Raw genomic sequence first — 18,909 nt, forward strand, 5'->3', positions numbered from 1 at the left:
GGTGACCCGATCGTGACAATCGCAGAGGTGATCCCTTTACTCCCTAGCCGAACAATCGGGAGCGTAGGGGTAAACGCAGGAGCGAGGCAACCCAGCTTGCAAATCGCTTAAGTCAATATGGTGCATATTGTGGCGTAATACACGAACAAGGAACGAAGCCGTACAAGTATAATCATTTGCAAGTGGAAAAGCTTCATAAAGGAAGCCCCCAAATGAATTGGGTATTTGAATTTATGCGTCACAAACAAAGTTTGGACAAGGAAATTTTTTACACGCAACTTTTTTCCAAGAAAGTATAATGCTTGGTCGAACCGAACACAAGTTAGAAATTAAAGCTTTGAGCATGAAAGCGACTTAGCTGGTTAATGTGTTCGGTATTGATGATGCGGTTTGAGCTTGATGTGGGGCAAGGTTCCATCCCCCAAGCTGGTCCCGAGGTGGTGGAGCGAAGAGCTCGTGTCGGGGGTTTGGTGCGACATATGCCAACGGATGGCTTATCATGGTGGCGGCGAGTAGAACATCGCCGGTGCCTGGAAACGGGATGAGGCGAAGACATGCACGCCGGTGAATCTTACCCAGCTTCGGGGCTCTCCGGGGAGATAATACCCCTACTGCTGCTCTGCGTGGTGTCCGCATGATCACTATGGTCAAGAGTTTACACGGTTGCTCCTTGAGCTGTGTCTGGTGGTAGGAGAGGGCAAGGCTAGCTCTCTCCTCCTATCTGGTATGGTATAGAACTACTGGCATCCAACCCTTTGCATGGGTGCCCTGGGGGCTTATATAGGCCTACCCCCCAGGGGTACAATGGTAATTCGACTGGGCGCGGGCCCAGCCGTCAGTGCCTCCGACCTCCGACTTCTCCGCTGACTGCTGGGGCCCGCCGACTGGTGGGCCCCGCCGACTGGTCTGGTACGGAGCCGATAGGCCGCGTCCGCCGCGGGCGTGTCTTGCCGGCTGCTGATTACTGTAGTCGTGCTCCTGATGACGCAAGCTTGGTCATGGGGTCGTGGCAATAGCCCCGCCGCCTGGCGGGCCATCAATCTGGCCACTCTCCATCTCTTCTTGATTAATGGTGCGTGGGCCCTGGGGAAGGGCTCGGCCGACTCCCCCGGGCCGACTCCCGACGGGTCCGACTGGCGATTCTCCTGCCGTCTCCCGAGGTCTTGCTGACTGGTGGGCCCCGCTGCCTCCAGGCCGTACAGACAAGCCGTCGTGGGCGCAGGACCCGGTACAGTGGTGCTGATGTCAGGGCCGGCCGGGTAACAGTGCCATGCCACAGGGAGGTCTTCCCTAGTACGGCGTGCTGTAGCCATGCCTACCCTTGGTAAGGGGCGGGGAGTGGGCTTCATTGTAGCCACGCCCCTGCCCCGTCCCCTTCGATGAGGTCACGGTTTGTTGGAGTCGCCGGCCGACTCCCCAAAGCCGGCTTCTCTGGAAGTCGCCCCTGGGACTCGGCCGTGAGTGGGCAGTCGGCCATCTTGCCGTAGACTCCCCAGGAGGCGGCTCTTCGCCCTGTGGTCTTGAGGGGCGCAGCCTACCCCGATGTCTTGAAAGGTTTGGGGCTCGGGTTGGCCTACCCGTGGCCCATTACTCCGACAGTAGTCCCCGAAGCTGGTGAGGCACCACGGACGATCGGCCGAGAAGCCTCAGCAGTTTCTCTTTCCGGGTGCTCAACACATGGTCTTGATTGACTTCTGTCGGGCTGACTAGAAGGAGTCGAACTCGCCCAACTCGGACTCCATCAATTCCGACTTGCTCAGTAGTTCGAACGTCGCGGCGGGATTTCAAGTGCCGTGCTAGCTAAGCTTCCAGGCTGCCGCCCGTTCTTGGCCTGTCACGCGAGGGCATGTGCCAGGCCGTCCTGCCAGCCCACGCGCGCGACGGGACAGGCCCGTAGGCAGGGCCCGCCACTACCACGCCTCGGCGCCCGAGCAGATCCGCTGCGGCCCCGGTGGACGGTTGGGATTCCCGTGAAGTTACTACACGCAGTAACTTTACACGGATCGTGGGGTTGCGGGCACAGTAAATCCCCACGTCCGCCCCCTCGGCTTCGCAGCCCACGGGGCTATAAGTAGGGGGAAGAGGGGGGCACGCGTGCCCCTCCTTCCCACTACCCCTTTCTTTCTTCCTCCTCGCAGCTCCTCGCTCTCCTGCTTCCTCTTCTCTTCTTCGCTGCGCCGCACGCCCAGGCTCCGGTGAACGCTGCGGTGACAGCTCGTGATGAGTTCTTCCTCCACTGCCGCGCCTCCCCCAGTGCGCTCCGGCACCTGGGACGGCTCCGAAGTCCACGAAGACCATATCGAGTTCCTCCGCTGGACACGTCGGCTTCCCGGCGAAGATCGTGTGCAGGTGCGTCTTGCACCGGCGGGGGAGATTTCCCCCGCCCCGCAGGAGGGCGAGCGGGTCATCTTTCGCTCGCACTGCCTGCACGGGCTGGGGCTGCCAGCGAGCAGCTTTTTCGGTCGTTCATGGAGTTCTACCGCCTCTAGCCGCACCACCTCACCCCCAAGATAGTGGTGCTGCTGTCCGCCTTCGTGGCTCTGTGCGAAGGCTTCCTCGGAGTCCTCCCCACCCTGGAGCTCTGGGGGGAGTTCTTTTTCTCCAAGCTCGGCACCCAGACCGCGGGTGTGCCGGCTCAGTGCGTCGCCTTCATCGCCGTGCGAAGGACAGGAGCCGACAACCACTTCCCATCCATCTCGCTACTGAAGTCGGTGAAGATGTGGCAGAGGTCCTACTTCTACGTCAGGAACGTCGCCACGAGGGGCGACCGGGTCAATCTGCCGGCTTTCGAAGCTGGCCCGCCGGCTGGGAGATTGCCCAACTGGTCGTACTGGGCCAGGTCGCTGACGCCTGCGGTTGCTTGAGGGCAATGTTGACGTTGAGCCCCCGAGCTTCATAGATGATTCCTCCGTGATCTTGATAGAGATCGGAGTTGATGTTTGATGAAGGCCCTCGTCCGAACATGGTGATCCGAACACGGGGTGAAATTCTTGGTCGAACCAAGGTGACCAGTCGAACTGGTGACGAAGACGCCGAAGTCGCAGTTGATCTACAGGCGAGCCATCGATCCTTTTGTCGATCATACAGCGGAACTCTCAATGAAAGCACCAATGTCCGTGTCAAAACCGGCGGATCTCGGTTAGGGGGTCTCGAACTGTGCGTCTAGGCCGGATGGTAACAGGAGGCAAGAGACACGAAGTTTTACCCAGGTTCAGGCCCTCTCGATGGAGGTAAAACCCTATGTCCTGCTTGATTAATATTGATGATATGGGTAGTACAAGAGTAGATCTACCACGAGATCGGAGAGGCTAAACCCTAGAAGCTAGCCTATGGTATGATTGTTGTTCTGTATGTTGTATCGACTAGCCTAGCCCTGGTTTATATAATGCACCAGAGGCCTAGTGTTAACAAGAGTCCTAGCCGAATACGCCGGTGGGGAGAAGTCCTTGTCTTGATCACCAAGTCTTTGTGGAATCTTCCTTGTATGCGGTAGCTGTCCGAACTGGCCCATGAGTATACGACCATGGGGGGCCTCGGCCCAATCTAATAGATCGGGAGACGACGTGGTGAGTACCCCCTAGTCCAGGACACCGTCAGTTACCTTCTCGAGCCGTGGGGCGCCCACGCGATCCGTAGATCGAGCGTGTTTGCCTTGCCTTGTCCTCCAACATGTCTCGTAAGTCCGGCGCATATTCTCGTGCCTTGATACGGGGTGCGGCTTGAGTGGAGGGCCGGGAGGCCTCTCTGTCGCGGCCATGAGGTGGCCGGTCGGCCGCATCAAGTGCTTCCTCCTCTAACCGGGGTAGCAACCTGTGCTTTGGGTAGCTCTTGGAGGGGCGTTCGAGTTTATGCTCTTCGGCCGCAAGGACTTCAGTCAATCTGTCGACCAGCAAATCTTGATCAGCTCTAAGTTGTTGCTTTTTTTTCTTGAGGCTTCTTGTCGTGGCCATAAGCCTGCGTTGAAAATACTCTTGCTCGACGGGATCCTCTGGCATGATGAATTCATCGTCGTCGAGGCTTGCCTCGTCTTCGGAGGGAGGCATATAATTATCGTCCTCGACCTCTCTGTCTGCCGCTCTCTCATGAGGGTTGGTTTCTCCATCCTCCTGTGCTAAGTCTTGCTGGAGGGGGTTTTCTTCGGCACTTTCCGGAGTATTATTATCTCCCATGCTGGAATCGCCGTATTTGTTTTGGCGGGATTTTGAGCGGCTCCGCTGACGCCGGCGCTTACTCTGTTTCTTGGAGGGATCCTCCTCCGCTGTTCCATCGCCATCTCCCTCTTTTGGGGTGTCCACCATGTATATGTCATATGACGAGGTGGCTTTCCAGGGCCTAGTAGGCGCTGGTTCTTCATCATCTCCTTCATCGGCATCCATACCGTCGATGTCTTCGGTGTCGAAGTCGAGGATGTCGGTTAAGTCGTCGACAGTGGCTACAAAGTGGGTGGTGGGTGGGCTTTGAATTTCTTCATCGTCCGTACCCCAACCTTGCTGACCGTAGTCCGGCCAGGGCTCTCCTGATAAAGAGAGAGACTTCAGTGACTTCAGGATATCGCCGAAAGGCGAGTGCTGAAAGATGTCCGCGGCAGTGAACTCCATAATTGGCGCCCAATCGGAGTCGATTGGCAGGGACGTGGAGGGTTCGGAGTCCGGCTCCTTGGAGTCACGAGTCTCGTAGAGTACGGGGCTAGTGTTCGGCTCAATCACCATTGGGGTCGCAGCCCCCGGGGTGGCGTCCAACCGCCCATCCTCGATCGGCGCAGTTGGCTCCGAATTAAGGGTTGGAGCCGATGCGGGTGCGGCCTCCAGGGCACTGTTCGGCGGCAGAGCTAGATCATGCTCGTCATGACAGTGCGGCGCGCTCGGCAGTGGCTCGAATCCGTCGAAGATCAAGTCCCCGCGGATGTCCGCCGTGTAGTTTAAACTTCCAAATCTGACCTGACGGCCAGGGGCGTAGCTTTCCATCTGCTCCAGACAGCCAAGAGAATTGGCCCGCAGTGCGAAGCCGCCGAAGACGAAGATCTGTCCGGGGAGGAAGGTCTCACCCTGGACTGCATCGCTATCGATGATCGTAGGAGCCATCGAGCCTGACGGCGACGACACAGAGGAACTCTCAATGAAAGCACCAATGTCGGTGTCAAAACTGGCGAATCTCGGGTAGGGGGTCCCGAACTGTGCGTCTAGGCCGAATGGTAACAGGAGGCAAGGGACACGAAGTTTTACCCAGGTTCGGGCCCTCTCGATGGAGGTAAAACCCTACGTCCTGCTTGATTTATATTGATGATATGGGTAGTACAAGAGTAGATCTACCACGAGATCGAAGAGGCTAAACCCTAGGAGCTAGCCTATGGTCTGATTGTTGATGTGTATGTTGTCCTACGGACTAAAACCCTTCGGTTTATATAGACACCGGATAGGGTTAGGGTTACATAGAGTCGGTTACAATGGTAGGAGATCTACATATCCGTATCGCCAAGCTTGCCTTGCACGCCAAGGAAAGTCCCTCCCGGACACGGGACGAAGTCTTCAATATTGTATCTTCATAGTCCTGGAGTCCGACTGAAGGTATAGTCCGGCTATCCGAACACCCCCTAATCCAGGACTCCTTCAGCCGTCATCACGGAGGGCTTCTACATCATCATCGCCCCTCCGATGAAGTGTGAGTAGTTTACCTCAGACCTTCGGGTCCATAGTTAGTAGCTAGATGGCTTTTTCTCTCTTTTTGGATCTCAATACAAAGTTCTCCCCCTCTCTTGTGGAGATCTATTCGATGTAATCTTCTTCTTTTTGCGGTGTGTTTGTTGAGATCGATGAATTGTGGGTTTATGATCAAGTCTATCTATGAATAATATTTGAATCTTCTCTGAATTATTTTATGTATAATTGGTTATCTTTGCAAGTCTCTTCGAATTATCTGTTTGGTTTGGCCAACTAGATTGGTAGTTCTTGCCATGGGAGAAGTGCTTAGCTTTGGGTTCGATCTTGCGGTGTCCTTTCCCAGTGACAGAAGGGGCAGCAAGGCACGTATTGCATCGTTGCCATCGAGGATAACAAGATGGGGTTTATTTCATATTGCATGAATTTATCTCTCTACATCATGTCATCTTGCTTAAAGTGTTACTCTGTTTTTAACTTAATACTCTAGATGCATGATGGATAGCGGTCGATGAGTGGAGTAATAGTAGTAGATGCAGAATCATTTTGGTCTACTTTTCACGGACGTGATGCTTATATACATGATCATGCCTAGATATTCTCATAACTATGCTCAATTCTGTCAATTGCTCAACAGTAATTTGTTCACCCATCGTAGAATACTTATGCTCTTGAGAGAAGCCACTAGTGAAACCTATGGCCCCCGGGTCTATTCTCTTCATATCAATCTCCATCACTTTAATCTTGCTTTGCTTTTTTACTTTGCCTTTTACTTTTCACTTTGCATCTCTATACCAAAAATATTATATCTATTAGATCTCACTCACATAAGTGATCGTGAAGGGATTGACAACCCCTAATCGCGTTGGTTGCGAGTAGCTATCGTTTTGTGCAGGTACGAGGGACTTGAGCGTGGCCTCCTACTAGATTGATACCTTGGTTCTCAAAAACTGAGGGAAATACTTACGCTACTCTGCTGCATCATCCTTTCCTCTTCGGGGAAATCCAACGCAAGCTCAAGAGGTAGCAATAAGGATTTCTGGCGCCGTTGCCGGGGAGTCTACGCAAAAAGTCAATATACCAAGTACCCATCACAATCCCTATCTCTCGCATTACATTATTTGCCATTTGCCTCTTGTTTTCCTCTCCCCCCAATTCACCCTTGCCGTTTTATTTGCCCTCTCTCTCTATCCTCCCTCTCTGTTTCCTTTTTCCCTCGCCATGTCAGAACCAAAAAGAGTTGGGGGTTTTCTCCCAAGTTCTAGTGCTTTAGACAGTCCTGCTATCTTATCTAAACTTATAAATCGGAATGCTATAGAACAACTTGCCGGAGTTATCAATGAGAACCTTAGTAATTTTGATGAAGATGATTCTGGAATTTTCCGTTATTTACTTGATGAATCTTTGAAAGATTCTTGGGATAGGTTGTTAAGGATTCGGGCTAGCTATGTACCCCAATATCAAATTGAGGTTTACTTAAAAAGCTTTTATGTTGGGCTGCCCGCTTCGTTCAAACAAGTTTTAGATTCTATTTGCGAGGGGGGTTTTCTTGAAGGGGACCCCATAGATACCTATGAAAGGATGAAAACTATATTTGGGCACCCCATTAATGAGAAAACTGAAATCACATCCCTCTTCCGGTGGAGCACCGGAAGAGGCCCCAAGATGGGATCTCGTGGATATAGAAAGTTGCGGCGGTGGAATTAGGTTTTTGGCTCCCCTTCTGATCGTTTGGGGGTACGTGTGTATATATAGGAGGAAGAAGTACGCCGGAGGAGCAACGAGGGGCCCACGAGGCAGGGGACGCGCCCTAGGGGGGGCGCGCGCCCCACCCTTGTGACCGCCTCTTTTGTTCCTTGGAGCAGGGTCCAAGTCTCCTGGATCACGTTCGGTGAGAAAATCACGTTCCCGAAGATTTTATTCCGTTTGGACTCCGTTTGATATTCCGTTTCTTCGAAACACTGAAATAAGCAAAAAACCGCAATTCTGGGCTGGGCCTCCGGTTAATAGGTTAGTCCCAAAAATAATATAAAGTGGAAAATAAAGCCCAATATAGTCCAAAACAGTAGATAATATAGCATGGAGAAATCAAAAATTATTGATACATTGGAGACGTATCAACCATGAATAAAATGTGAACCACCATCAGTCATTAAATATCTAGGGACTCCGAAAAATAACTCACTACAAAAAAATACACTTCTGTGATGATACGTGTTTGTCACAGTAGGTCGCGTTTTCTGTCATGCATGTACATCCATGACAAATTTATGACAGAATCAAGATAGACATACCTGTGCTGTCGTAGAAGTGTTCCATGACATTACCAAAATTATCATCACGGAAGTGTCCACTTCCATGACGATAAATCTCGCGTCACAGAAGTGCTTTCGTCATGGGTGATCGACACGTGGCATCCACCGTAACGGAACACCGTTAAGCTATCGGGTCGGGTTTTGGATCCGATAACCCGTTAACAGCCCCGACCAATGGGGATTTTCCACGTGTAAAATCATCATTGGCTGGAGGAAACACGTGTCGTCTCATCATTGGGACAGATGTCAACCACTCATTGGACGGAAGGCGCCTATGATACGTCGACACGTGGCACGGACCAACAGAGGTCCATTCCTGTGAAAAGGCCGGCCCGTTTGACTTGGTCAAAAGCTAGCGGGCCGGCCCATGGAAAGCCTGTTAACGGCATGTCCGAATATAGCCCATTTACAGCCCGCTAACCCAAGGCCCGTTACACCCTATTCGTATTAGGCCCAGTAGCGTCATCTGGGCCATCCAATATGATTCCAGCCCATTTTCACTTCTGGCCCATGTATGGCCCATGATGTTTTTCGGCCCATATGAGGCCCTATGTAACTCTTGGCCTACTAACGGCCCATGGTGAAACTGGCCTGTAATGAATAGTGTATCACTTTACACCCATTAACGGCCCGTGGTGAAACTGGCCCGTAATGAACAGTGTATCACTTTATACCCATTAACGGCCTGTTATTCCGTTGGGCCGTTTCCAGCCCATGTTATCTTTCGGCCTTCTCAGAGCCCATTTATTCTTGGGCTCATTTTCAGCATTCGTTTACTTACGGCCCGTTGTTGTCATTTTCTGCTTGTGGGCCAAATTCAGCCCGTGGTTACAGTCGGCTCATTTGTGGCCCGTTAATATGTTGGGCTGACTTCATAGCGTCATCAAATACGGCCTATTAACGATGGCCCGTTATGGTCGGCCCATGAATGGACGATTCCATCTCTAGCCCGTTTACGGCCATAATGCGGTCTGTTTGGCCCATGTTTGGCCAATCGATTATACGGCCCGTATAAGGCCCATTGATAATACGGCCCGTAGAAGGCCCATTGTTTCTACGGCCCGTAGAAGGCCCACTGTTTCTATGGCCAGTAGGAGGCTCAGTGTCACTACAGTAAATATTAGCCCATGGTTATTGTGGCCTAGTTTTAAAAAATAGGTTATTGCAGCCACTAGCTAACCGCGGAAAAAGAACTGCAATGACTACAAGCAAACAAATAAACAAGACAACAAGGAAATAAATAAGCAAGCAACTAATGCTAGGCTTCATGGCTATTACACATAATACATCCACTGGGCATCAAAGTTCGCCACCAGTGCAAATATAGGGAACAAAGCAGCATATCATATACACTGGTTGTCAAAGTTGGTGACCAACGCAAATAAATGCCGCAGCAAAACAAATCCAGAACTGAAACCACTTCAGAAGATATCAAGAAACAATATCCTGGGTACCCATAATGCTGGCAGGATACTTAGCAAGCTTATTAAATTTCTCTTGTTTGGCGCTTAAATCCTCTAGCGCTTGCTGTTGCACCAGAAAATATGCATCTGAATTCTGCAGCGACTTCCTCAGTCCTTCAGCTTCCTGTCGCAGCACATCTGATCGATGTCTTTGAACTTGAAGTTGAGACTCAAGAAGACGAACTGATTCAAGCAGCGAGTTTGAAGAGCTTGTGCCAGCAGTAGTGGCCAGTAACTCGAACACTACATCAAGACAGGACTTTTGGGTTCCCTCACCGTCTTCAAGATAGTTTTTATCAGCTTTCTTGGAGACCAACAGGGATGTCTCACTATCTTGAACCTTATCTGTATTACTTCCTTTACCATTGGATAACGCGCTACTGTTCTCCAATATTTTGTCCGCATTCTAAAAGAGAAACAAGCAGACACATCATATGTTTACCACGCGGCATCGGAGTGAAGTGTAGCTAAATCGGAGCAGCATCGCAAGCAATAGCAAGAGCGAGAGCAGCAGCGTGGGCAAGAGCAATAGCAAGACCAGACCAGGCAGGGGACCGAGAGCAAGAGCAGAGCAGCAGCGCGAGCGAGAGCTAAAGCAGCAGCAGGTCCTACTGATGTGGACGTCGCCGCCGAGGGAGCGACACCGTGGAGGAAGTGGCCGGTGATGCCGCCGTGGATGGAGCCGCGCCATGTCGGCTCGGGACCGAGCGCCGGCAGCACCGTGAGATCGAATCAAGAAGAAAATGCGACGATTAGTGTACAACCTCTTTGGTGGCGCCGATTAGGCCGCAACTTCATCTGAGGAAACGGTGATGATGATGCTCTTCCGGTGGTGCAGGTGAAGACGGTGGTGTGGGAATGGAGGTGGCGCGAAAGACGAGGGGAACATCGGGGCAGCTCCTTGGAGGTGGAGGACGGGGTGGCTGAACCGACAGGACGATGAGATCAATGACGGATCCTCATCCGGTACGGTGGATGAGGGACGTCGAGGTGTTGCTGTGGACGACGTCGTCGGGGAAGAGGCTCCGGCTGGGTGGCAGACGGAGCAGGGTGTGGGGTTTTGTCACGGGTTTTCGCGGCCTCGGTGTACGAATGGGTGGACGGATGGGATGGTAGTGGGGAACCATGGCTTAGAGACGCGCTTGTCCGAAATGTGGGGTAAGTTACGGAAGTACCCCCACCGATTTGAGGTGGTTCTTTCGGTTCAGGGGTACCACGGGCATTTCGTGTGTCGGGATTTCACAGGAGGTGGGAGTTTTCACACTCGTTGTAATTTCGGAATAGCAAGGCGCGGGTTGATATGGAAGGAGTTGTCGGAGCACAACGAGACAAAAATATATCTTAAATATTTCGGGCTAATAAGGCGCGGGTTGAAATTTCCGGACAAGCCTAACGTGTATTGTACCAAATCAATGTGCCCTACAAATGTCATTCAAAACTTTGAATTCATGTTATGTTAAATTAAAATATTTCGCTACGTGTATAATGCATGCAACCTACTACTCAAATGAACGTTTTAGTGCATTCCAAACCTATATACTACCGCTTCAATATGAACTAAATTTGAATTCGTCTCTCTATTTGAATAAGATCTACAATAATGATTGTTGTGAAGTCAAAGCATTTGAATTCGTTTCTCTGTTTTAATAAGATCTACAATCATCATTATTGTCAAGTTAAACCATCATTTGTGTATTATCTTCACAGCACACCACATGATTAGTCTCGAGTTACATATGAACTATGTGTACTATATGAACTCGAACTAAATTTTTTGAATCCACTTTATTTTGATTTGAAATCACATTACATTTCTAGCTCTAGCTAGATCTTCATAATCTAAACCATGTATCATATGTATAATGTGTTTATCACATTATGTATGGTGCCCCGCCCCCTACGCCTACAAGTATTTAGATGTGAGTTGCAAACACCACACATTACCACAAATTCAAATAAAATGTGAGAATGTTCGATATATAGTATTGTTTAGATTGTTCCATATTTAGTTGTAAGCTGCAAACGCCACACATTATCACAAATTCAAATAAAATGTGAGATTGTTTGATGTATAGTATGGTTTAGATTGTTCGGCATTTAGCCGTGAGTTGCAAACGCCATGCATTATCACATTATGGTATACCGTGTGCACCACACGTGTATCACCGCTATATTCATGCATGCAATGTTTAAAACACTATGATCTCCTATTCAAATATATGAATCCACTTCCATATCAAATTATGATCTTTGTTAGTCTCTTACACCCACACAATCCTCTAACCTTTGTAGCTACCACTAACTTTCTCTCGTGCATGCACATGCCCTCCTCGCCCCCCTCCCTCGGCATTCTATCCACCGGGCACATTCATTTTTTTTCTTTAGGTCGTTCTCCCAGAGTCTCCACAACTCCTTTCCGACACACACCACCGATAGATAAACTTCTCCAGCGATGCCTGCCTACAACATACAAACACACCTTCAATCTCCTCCTAGGAGGTGGTTTGCGGTTTATCCTTTTCTATCTCTCTATACAAATTTTCTAACGTGCACTGCTGTACTACAACTAAATCAAATTTACTGAATATTACGTATGTAGAATTCCAAAATATCTGTCTATGAATTAATGCACAAACTTCTAAGTGTCAAGATGTTGATTCTATCCAATTTTGGTATTAGTTATCTTATATTTATTGATCTTTGTATTGCTGCTCAATGTTCTAAGCATGGATATAATGACTCTGTCTCATTTTGTTATTATTGCCATGTAAATGTTGTCTTTACCCTTTTATTTTGTATAGTAAGTACATTTGATTGAGGCTAATATCCTGTTACTTGACATGGCAGTGACTATCTCTTTAAGCTTCTGCTTATCGGAGACTCAGGTGTTGGCAAGTCATGCCTCCTCTTAAGATTTGCTGTAAGAGTCCCTATCTAAAGCATGATTTGTTCACTATCTTTTATAGGTCTTCCTTTTTTTAATATGCATCTTCATCTTAAAAGTTTGATATAAGTTTTCTTCGGGATATCATGGAAACTGTAAAAAAAAATTAGGCTCAGTAAACTGTATGATTTCCCACTACTTAATACGAATGAGGAGTTCATTGTTGGTAGCTACTGTTTCTTAACAACATGGAGATGATCCCTATAACAATCTTGTTGTTACTAGTTAATTTACTCTGACCTCCTTAATATCGACTCTTTTGGCAGGATGACTCATACCTGGAGAGTTATATCAGTACTATTGGTGTTGATTTTTGTAAGTATATTTAGTTTCTTGGTCTGAGTGTTAATGTTCTGGCTACCTTAATTGAACTTGTAGTTTTGTTTTCTTCCAACTTTGTCGATAGAAAATACGTACCGTGGAGCAAGATGGAAAGACTATGAAGCTGCAAATCGTGAGTCCATTCTTTCTTTCATTATGTCCAGTATGCATGTACCATCAAATCCAGATTGTACATCGAATCCAGATTTGACAAAATAGAAGACTTTATCGGGAAACATTTCATTTATAGCCCTCTTCTGTTTTGTGGAGTTTGCTGGATTTTCCCTTTGCATAATATAGCATGCCGTTATTCATCAGTATTTATGTGGTTGTTAGTTGAGGCCAGTTTATAGGAAACAGAAACTCCACTACTCCCTCCTTCCATCTATATAGGGCCTAATGTGTTTTTCGAGGCTAACTTTGACCAAATACTAGAGCAATAATATATGACATGCAACTTACACAAAGCACACCGTTAAATTCGTGTGTGAAAAGAGTTTTCAATGATATAATTTTCACATTGTGCATGTCATGTACTATTAATCTTGTCAATAGTCAAAGGCGGTCCTAAAAACACATTAGACCCTATATAGATGGAAGGAGGGAGTATGGCTGAATATGTAGGCAGTTGCACAACCCCCTTTTACCTTTTGGTTTTTTTAGTTCCATCCATTTAAATTACCGTTGAACATAAAGAATAAGAGTAGTTTAGCCCATTAAATTAAATGTTATAAAGTTTCTTAGTTCGCATAAAGAATCGCACTTTCAAGATGTTTTTAGATACCAAAGTGATGCCCATTTTGAACATCATATTTTTTTTCAAAAATGGGGGCTCCCCGGCCTCTGCATCATTTGAACATCATATTTAAGGGCCTGATAGTATGTCATTTAAATACTTGGGTGGTACGGTAGCTCATGTTGCACCTACTGTTGGCATTTGGCGATTCTTCCTTCCTTTTGTGTGACACATTACATTTAGTGATGCAAGATATCCTTTTCCTTTTCTTTAAACCCCTCTTTGGTACCTTTGTTTTTATCAGTGGGACACTGCTGGGCAAGAACGCTTCAGAACTATTTACTAGCGGCTACTATCGAGGGGCTCACGGGATCATTGTAAGTTTGTTTATGTGAAAATCTTATTTTTATTTTTCACATGCTATTTAACATGCATAAATGTCCACATTTTTATATATTTTGAATACATATATACAAATGGGGTTGCAGATTGTCTATGACATGACAGACCAGGACAGCTTCAACAATGTGAAGCAGTGGTTGAACGAGATTGATCGCTATGCTAGTGAGAATGTTAACAAGCTTCTTGTAGGGAACAAATCTGATCTCACTGACAAAAGAGTTGTATCATATGAGACAGTGAAGGTACCTTATGCTTTACTCATATCTGCTAAAGCATTCTTTCTGCTCTTTGTGTTCACGTTTGGTGTATGCAGGCATTTGCTGATGAGATTGGCATCCCATTCATGGAGACCAGTGCAAAGAATACCTTGAACGTTGAGCAGGCTTTCATGGCTATGTCTGCTTCAATCAAGGACAGGTGTGTGTTCCCAGACGGTTTAATTAGCACAGGCCATCCTACTAGTCCACTTTTTTTTAACTACCATCATTTTACACTTTATTTACTGCTCATTGATGCTCTGTTCCTGTAGTACTCCCTCTGGTCCTTTTTACTCCCCACATTAGCTTTGTCTGAAGTCAAAGTTTGCTAAGTTTGACCAAATTTATATTAAAAAATATTAACATCTATAACATCTAATAAATATAATATGAAAATATATTCCGAGATGGATCTAATAATAAATGCGTTGTTATGTGAATGTTAATATTTTTTTTGTATAAACTTGATCAAAGTTGGATGAGATTGACTTCAGACAAACCTAATATGTAGAGTAAAAAGGACCGGAGGGAGTATCATAACCAAAATTGCCCTACACTCTTTAGCATGTTGCTGTTAATTGTTCTATGTTATTCCTCACGGTGTTGTTCTATATACACCTCATAGAAAGAGCATATAATTATGAATAAAAATCTTGGTTTCCAGGATGGCGAGCCAGCCGGCTGCAAACAGCGCTCGCCCAGCGACGGTGCAGATACGCGGGCAACCTGTCGAACAGAAGACGAGCTGCTGCTCTTCTTGAAATGCAGGCAGCCGTCATCCGTGTTACCCAAATGGAGACGCAAACTTGGCCGCGCCATCCTTGAGTCCATGCTTCTACATAGGCCTACTACATCTTACACCTTCATTCCATTCTTTCTAGTGTACTTATTAGCTCTTGAATCGTTGGACTTGTAACACCGGACGGAGTTTGGAGACAGTATCTTCTTCTAGTTGTGTATCTTGAATGGTTATATGTTACGATTTGCAGCTGTTGCTTTTCTTCCCTAAATTTAAGGCGATTTCTACTTTTACTTGATCAAATTGTCCCGTTCCTCGAAATATTATTCGACAGTATGCTTATCTTTATGGTATAAAAACTTCCTGATTATAACTTTCAAGGTGCACTTGTTGATTGTTGAAGGTAGCATTAGGAATAGCACAACATTAGATCAACTGGGGCGTGTTTGGTTGCCTGGGCAAATTGCCAACATTAGATCAGTTGGGGCGTGCTTGATTGCCTACATCTTTTGTCTCAGTGGGCCTAGTTGAGTTGCCTGTATTTGTGCTATTGGTATGCAAAGCAGAACTGTTTTGCTCACCCCGTGGTGATCTTACCACACAAATGCAGCACTTCATATCATACTAAGAATACTAGGCCCGTAAGGGATTCTTTTTCCTGGATTTTTTGAACTTTTTTTACTATTCTTGTCAATTTGACGCGTGTGACTGGGTTAATCATGTGCATAGCTTTTTTTAACTGGTTAAACAATTTTGCACGTTTCTCTCCACCGCTTTGACCGGGCCTTCTGGGCTATTCGATTTACTTGTATACATGCCACGCGTATCTTGTCTGCGGCCGCTTGCCACCGCGTGTCCAGTTCTCTCCCGAGGGCTCGATTCCAGAAATTGCTACATCACGGGTTGCCACTACTATATAAAGGGCACGCTTTCTTGCCTAGGTTCTCATCTTGCCGCGTCGTTGGTCCGTCTCCCAAATTCCGGCGACGCCCACACCCCTAGCTCGCCGTGCTTCCCTGCCCCCCTCTCCGCACGGCCAGCTGGTGGCGCACGGGAACCATCACTAACCATGTATGGAGGGCACAAGGCGGCAGCGGCCACCTCTAGCCTGAGGCCCGAAAGGAACGCCCGGAGACATGCAGCCATGGAGCTAAGCATCGCCAGCCTCATGAGCCCGCGCAGCCTGCGGGAGCCCCATGCCCGGAAGCGACGGAAGTGCTTCTGGATCATGCGTGCCTCTCAGACAGCCGGCGTGCGTGACGTGGCAGCAGCGAGGGCGGGTCTTCCTTGTGCGCGTGCGTGTGGTGGTGAATGTGAGGGTTGGACTGCTGAGGCTGCAGCGACCTCGAGCACGACTACGCGGCGCAAGATTTAGTGGAGCAGGAGCTGGCCGTGGTCGGGCAGGTTCGGGGCGCAGGCGCAGCGGCGCAGGTGCTCGGGAAACCACGCGCGTGATAGAAGGTACTGTTCTACACGCACATGCGCGCTCGCTGCCTCTTCAGGGTCAAGCAATTGCAGCTGAGTCTGCGGCTTGGTGCCTTGCAATAGTAGTATGTAATGTTTATTTCTTTGCCACTAATTCTAGGAATCAGAAGTAGCTTAATTGCATTATTAGCACAGTTGAAAAAAAAAACAGACAGGGGTACAGAGTACCATATATCATCATCTTTTATTGTGTTTTTTCCAGCAGCACCTGTCTTGCCGAGCCAGTCGCATAATCTTGCAGTTGCAGGGCCGAGCTGCTCCCGAGTGTGGTTTTGTGTAGCTCAAGTTACGTGGTACCCCTTATCTTAACCATTCATTTTTGCATCATGATCCGTGCAGGCATATTTGTCATTTTTGTTTCTCTCAAACGAAACAACGTATAAACTTCAAACTTTGCATGACAACCAAACATTTTGATTACTATGTGGGAAAAAACTTTCAGATTTTTTCATGCATTTTAAATGCTAAAATTTATTTTTTTAATCAAAAAAATCCTCATTTTGTATATTTATGTTGGTCCAAAAAATCTGAAAGTTTTTTCACACATTGAAGTTGTAAATTTTGTTTGATCTGCAAAGTTTGAAGTCTATATGTTTTTTCATTTGAAAAAACAAAAAAGAGAAATATTTTTGCTGTAAGTTAGTTGAAGAGTATAGATCTCAAAGCAATATTGAAGGGATGAAGATAAGAGGTTTCATGTAGCCTGAGCTACAGAGAAACTTTACCAGCTGCTCCCTGTCTTTGCTTTTCCTCCAGGACTTCAGGTAATTTTTGATATATATATATATATATATATATATATATATATATATATATATATATATATATATATATATATATATATTCTCTCCCTGTTCTTTTTATCTATCGGCCCATGGATCTGTTTTGAGTTGCACATTCCTTTGGCGCAGCAATGCATATATGATTCATGATTCGTTCAATATGGCTATGTTACATTTGATTCAAATCAAAATCAGACATACATCTGCACAATGATTATTTTAAACACCATTTGTTTGTTGTAACAGATATTGTGGAAGTGATTTCAGATGATAATTACCTGATTGATCCAGTCACTAGGATGTTCTCCAAAAAAATTAATGAGACCGCGAAGTACAGTGTAGTTCAGACCTTTTTGTTCCGTGTACACCATTTTAAACACCATAGACTCATTATTGCATCTCCCTTTTTGTTCCTTGTACAAAAACCGAACCTTGATCTATAACTAGAGAGGATGTTTGGCTTCTTACAGTGTAGTTCAGACCTACGTTTAATATTTAATTTATCTTGGTTTTGCTGTTCTCCTTGCCCTCGCATCTTCAGCCTCTCGCAGTCTCTACCCTGGTCCAACGCATTTCCAGTTCAGTTCGCCACTTTGATTCTTACTTTCCGTGATGTGATCTGGATGTGATACTTGGAGAAGGACTTGGATAGTGCCTTAATTTAAATAACACACGATTTAGTGAAGTTCCATGATCTTACTTCTCATCTGAATTTTAATTGGTGGTGTAAAGATCCAAACCAACTCTAGCTTATTCAGCTGGTAGTGAGGTTTGATGATCCTTAAGATATCATGTACGAGTACACACACAAAAAATGATGCATTTTGACATTTTGTAGAATTTACTGATGGTCAATATTATACAGGATCTATGACTTGCTTGCTCCTCTTCACATTTTATACTTGCTCTTATTTTGATTCCGGCCTTATTGCGTAGAGCATAACCTGGTTTCTAATGTTCAATTCTAACTAGCTGAACTTCGGATTAGTTGAATTGGGGGAGCTATATGTCTTCGGATTACTTTAACCTGGTTTCTAATACTCATCTCGGGTTTCTTGTTTAGATTCAGTAATCAGATCCAGTTTAAAGTTTCATTGTCTGCAGAAAATTTTATTCAGTGATCAACGGTTCTCCTCCAACTGAAATTTCATGTTTATGTTTTTTATTCTAACCCTGTGTCCATCTCCAGTTTACTCAAGAAACCAAGTAGGTGATCATGGAGGATGACACAAGTACATGCCAAGTCAGCGTAAAGCTGAGATGGGAAACCAAATTGAGCAACTTCAGAAGCGTAATGCACTATCCAAGGTAGACCACGATAGCAGGTAGTCTTGTCATCTTGCATCTTTCTTTTTCGAGGAATTTTGCATCTTCATATATCTTATGCATTGCTTATAGCTGTGGCACAGAACATGTAATGGAAGACTATTCTTTTTCTTATTGCATTTGTAACCTCTGTTTATTATACTGTAGAGAAGAGAACAACATATTTGATACTAATAGTTTCATTTCCATAATGGTTGAAAAAAAACTGTCTGTAGTTTTCAGATATCTTGTCGATGCTAGCCAGGAAGAGCACCAAAAGGAATGCACTGTACCACTAGATCACAGAGACCTACCCAGCTGGAGGATTGACGTCTCAGTTCTAGCTATAGAATATACAAGCAATGGTACCATTGTAAACTTGTAGTCTCGCCTACCATCATGTATCTTAAGGATGTAGCACCCATGCTTAAACCATGTATAACTATATCCATAAAGAGCTCCGCGCCATGGCTGAGCGCGTAGCCCTTTCAGGATCCGGTGGATCC

The 18,909-nt window shown here is 46.6% G+C and overlaps 1 protein-coding gene and 1 long non-coding RNA gene across 4 annotated transcripts in view; both read left to right on the plus strand.

The window, feature by feature from the left end:
• Window positions 1-12,285: 12,285 nt before the first annotated feature.
• Window positions 12,286-18,909, plus strand: part of LOC123060039 (GTP-binding protein YPTM2-like) — a 38,518-nt gene continuing 31,894 nt past the window's right edge. Inside the window, exons 1-5 of one of the 2 annotated variants that reach the window (XM_044482601.1) lie at window positions 12,827-12,830; window positions 13,738-13,810; window positions 13,922-14,077; window positions 14,149-14,252; window positions 14,757-15,129. In XM_044482601.1, the coding sequence (XP_044338536.1) occupies window positions 13,934-14,077; window positions 14,149-14,252; window positions 14,757-14,853 (345 nt within the window). In that variant the 5' untranslated portion in view covers window positions 12,827-12,830; window positions 13,738-13,810; window positions 13,922-13,933 and the 3' untranslated portion in view covers window positions 14,854-15,129. Of the gene's footprint in view, window positions 12,353-12,642; window positions 12,690-12,781; window positions 12,831-13,737; window positions 13,811-13,921; window positions 14,078-14,148; window positions 14,253-14,756; window positions 15,130-18,909 lie in introns of those variants that run through there. The other variant, XM_044482600.1, reaches the window with a different exon arrangement.
• LOC123060040 (uncharacterized) lies at window positions 15,795-18,861 on the plus strand. 2 transcript variants are annotated; one of them, XR_006427700.1, is made up of 4 exons: window positions 15,795-16,292; window positions 16,519-17,080; window positions 18,288-18,423; window positions 18,640-18,861. It is a non-coding gene; the product is annotated as an uncharacterized lncRNA (long non-coding RNA). The 2 variants fall into 2 exon arrangements; XR_006427699.1 differs by having other exon boundaries at window positions 18,288-18,861.

Source organism: Triticum aestivum, chromosome 3A (assembly GCF_018294505.1).
Source record: "Triticum aestivum cultivar Chinese Spring chromosome 3A, IWGSC CS RefSeq v2.1, whole genome shotgun sequence".
Lineage (NCBI taxonomy): Eukaryota > Viridiplantae > Streptophyta > Magnoliopsida > Poales > Poaceae > Triticum > Triticum aestivum.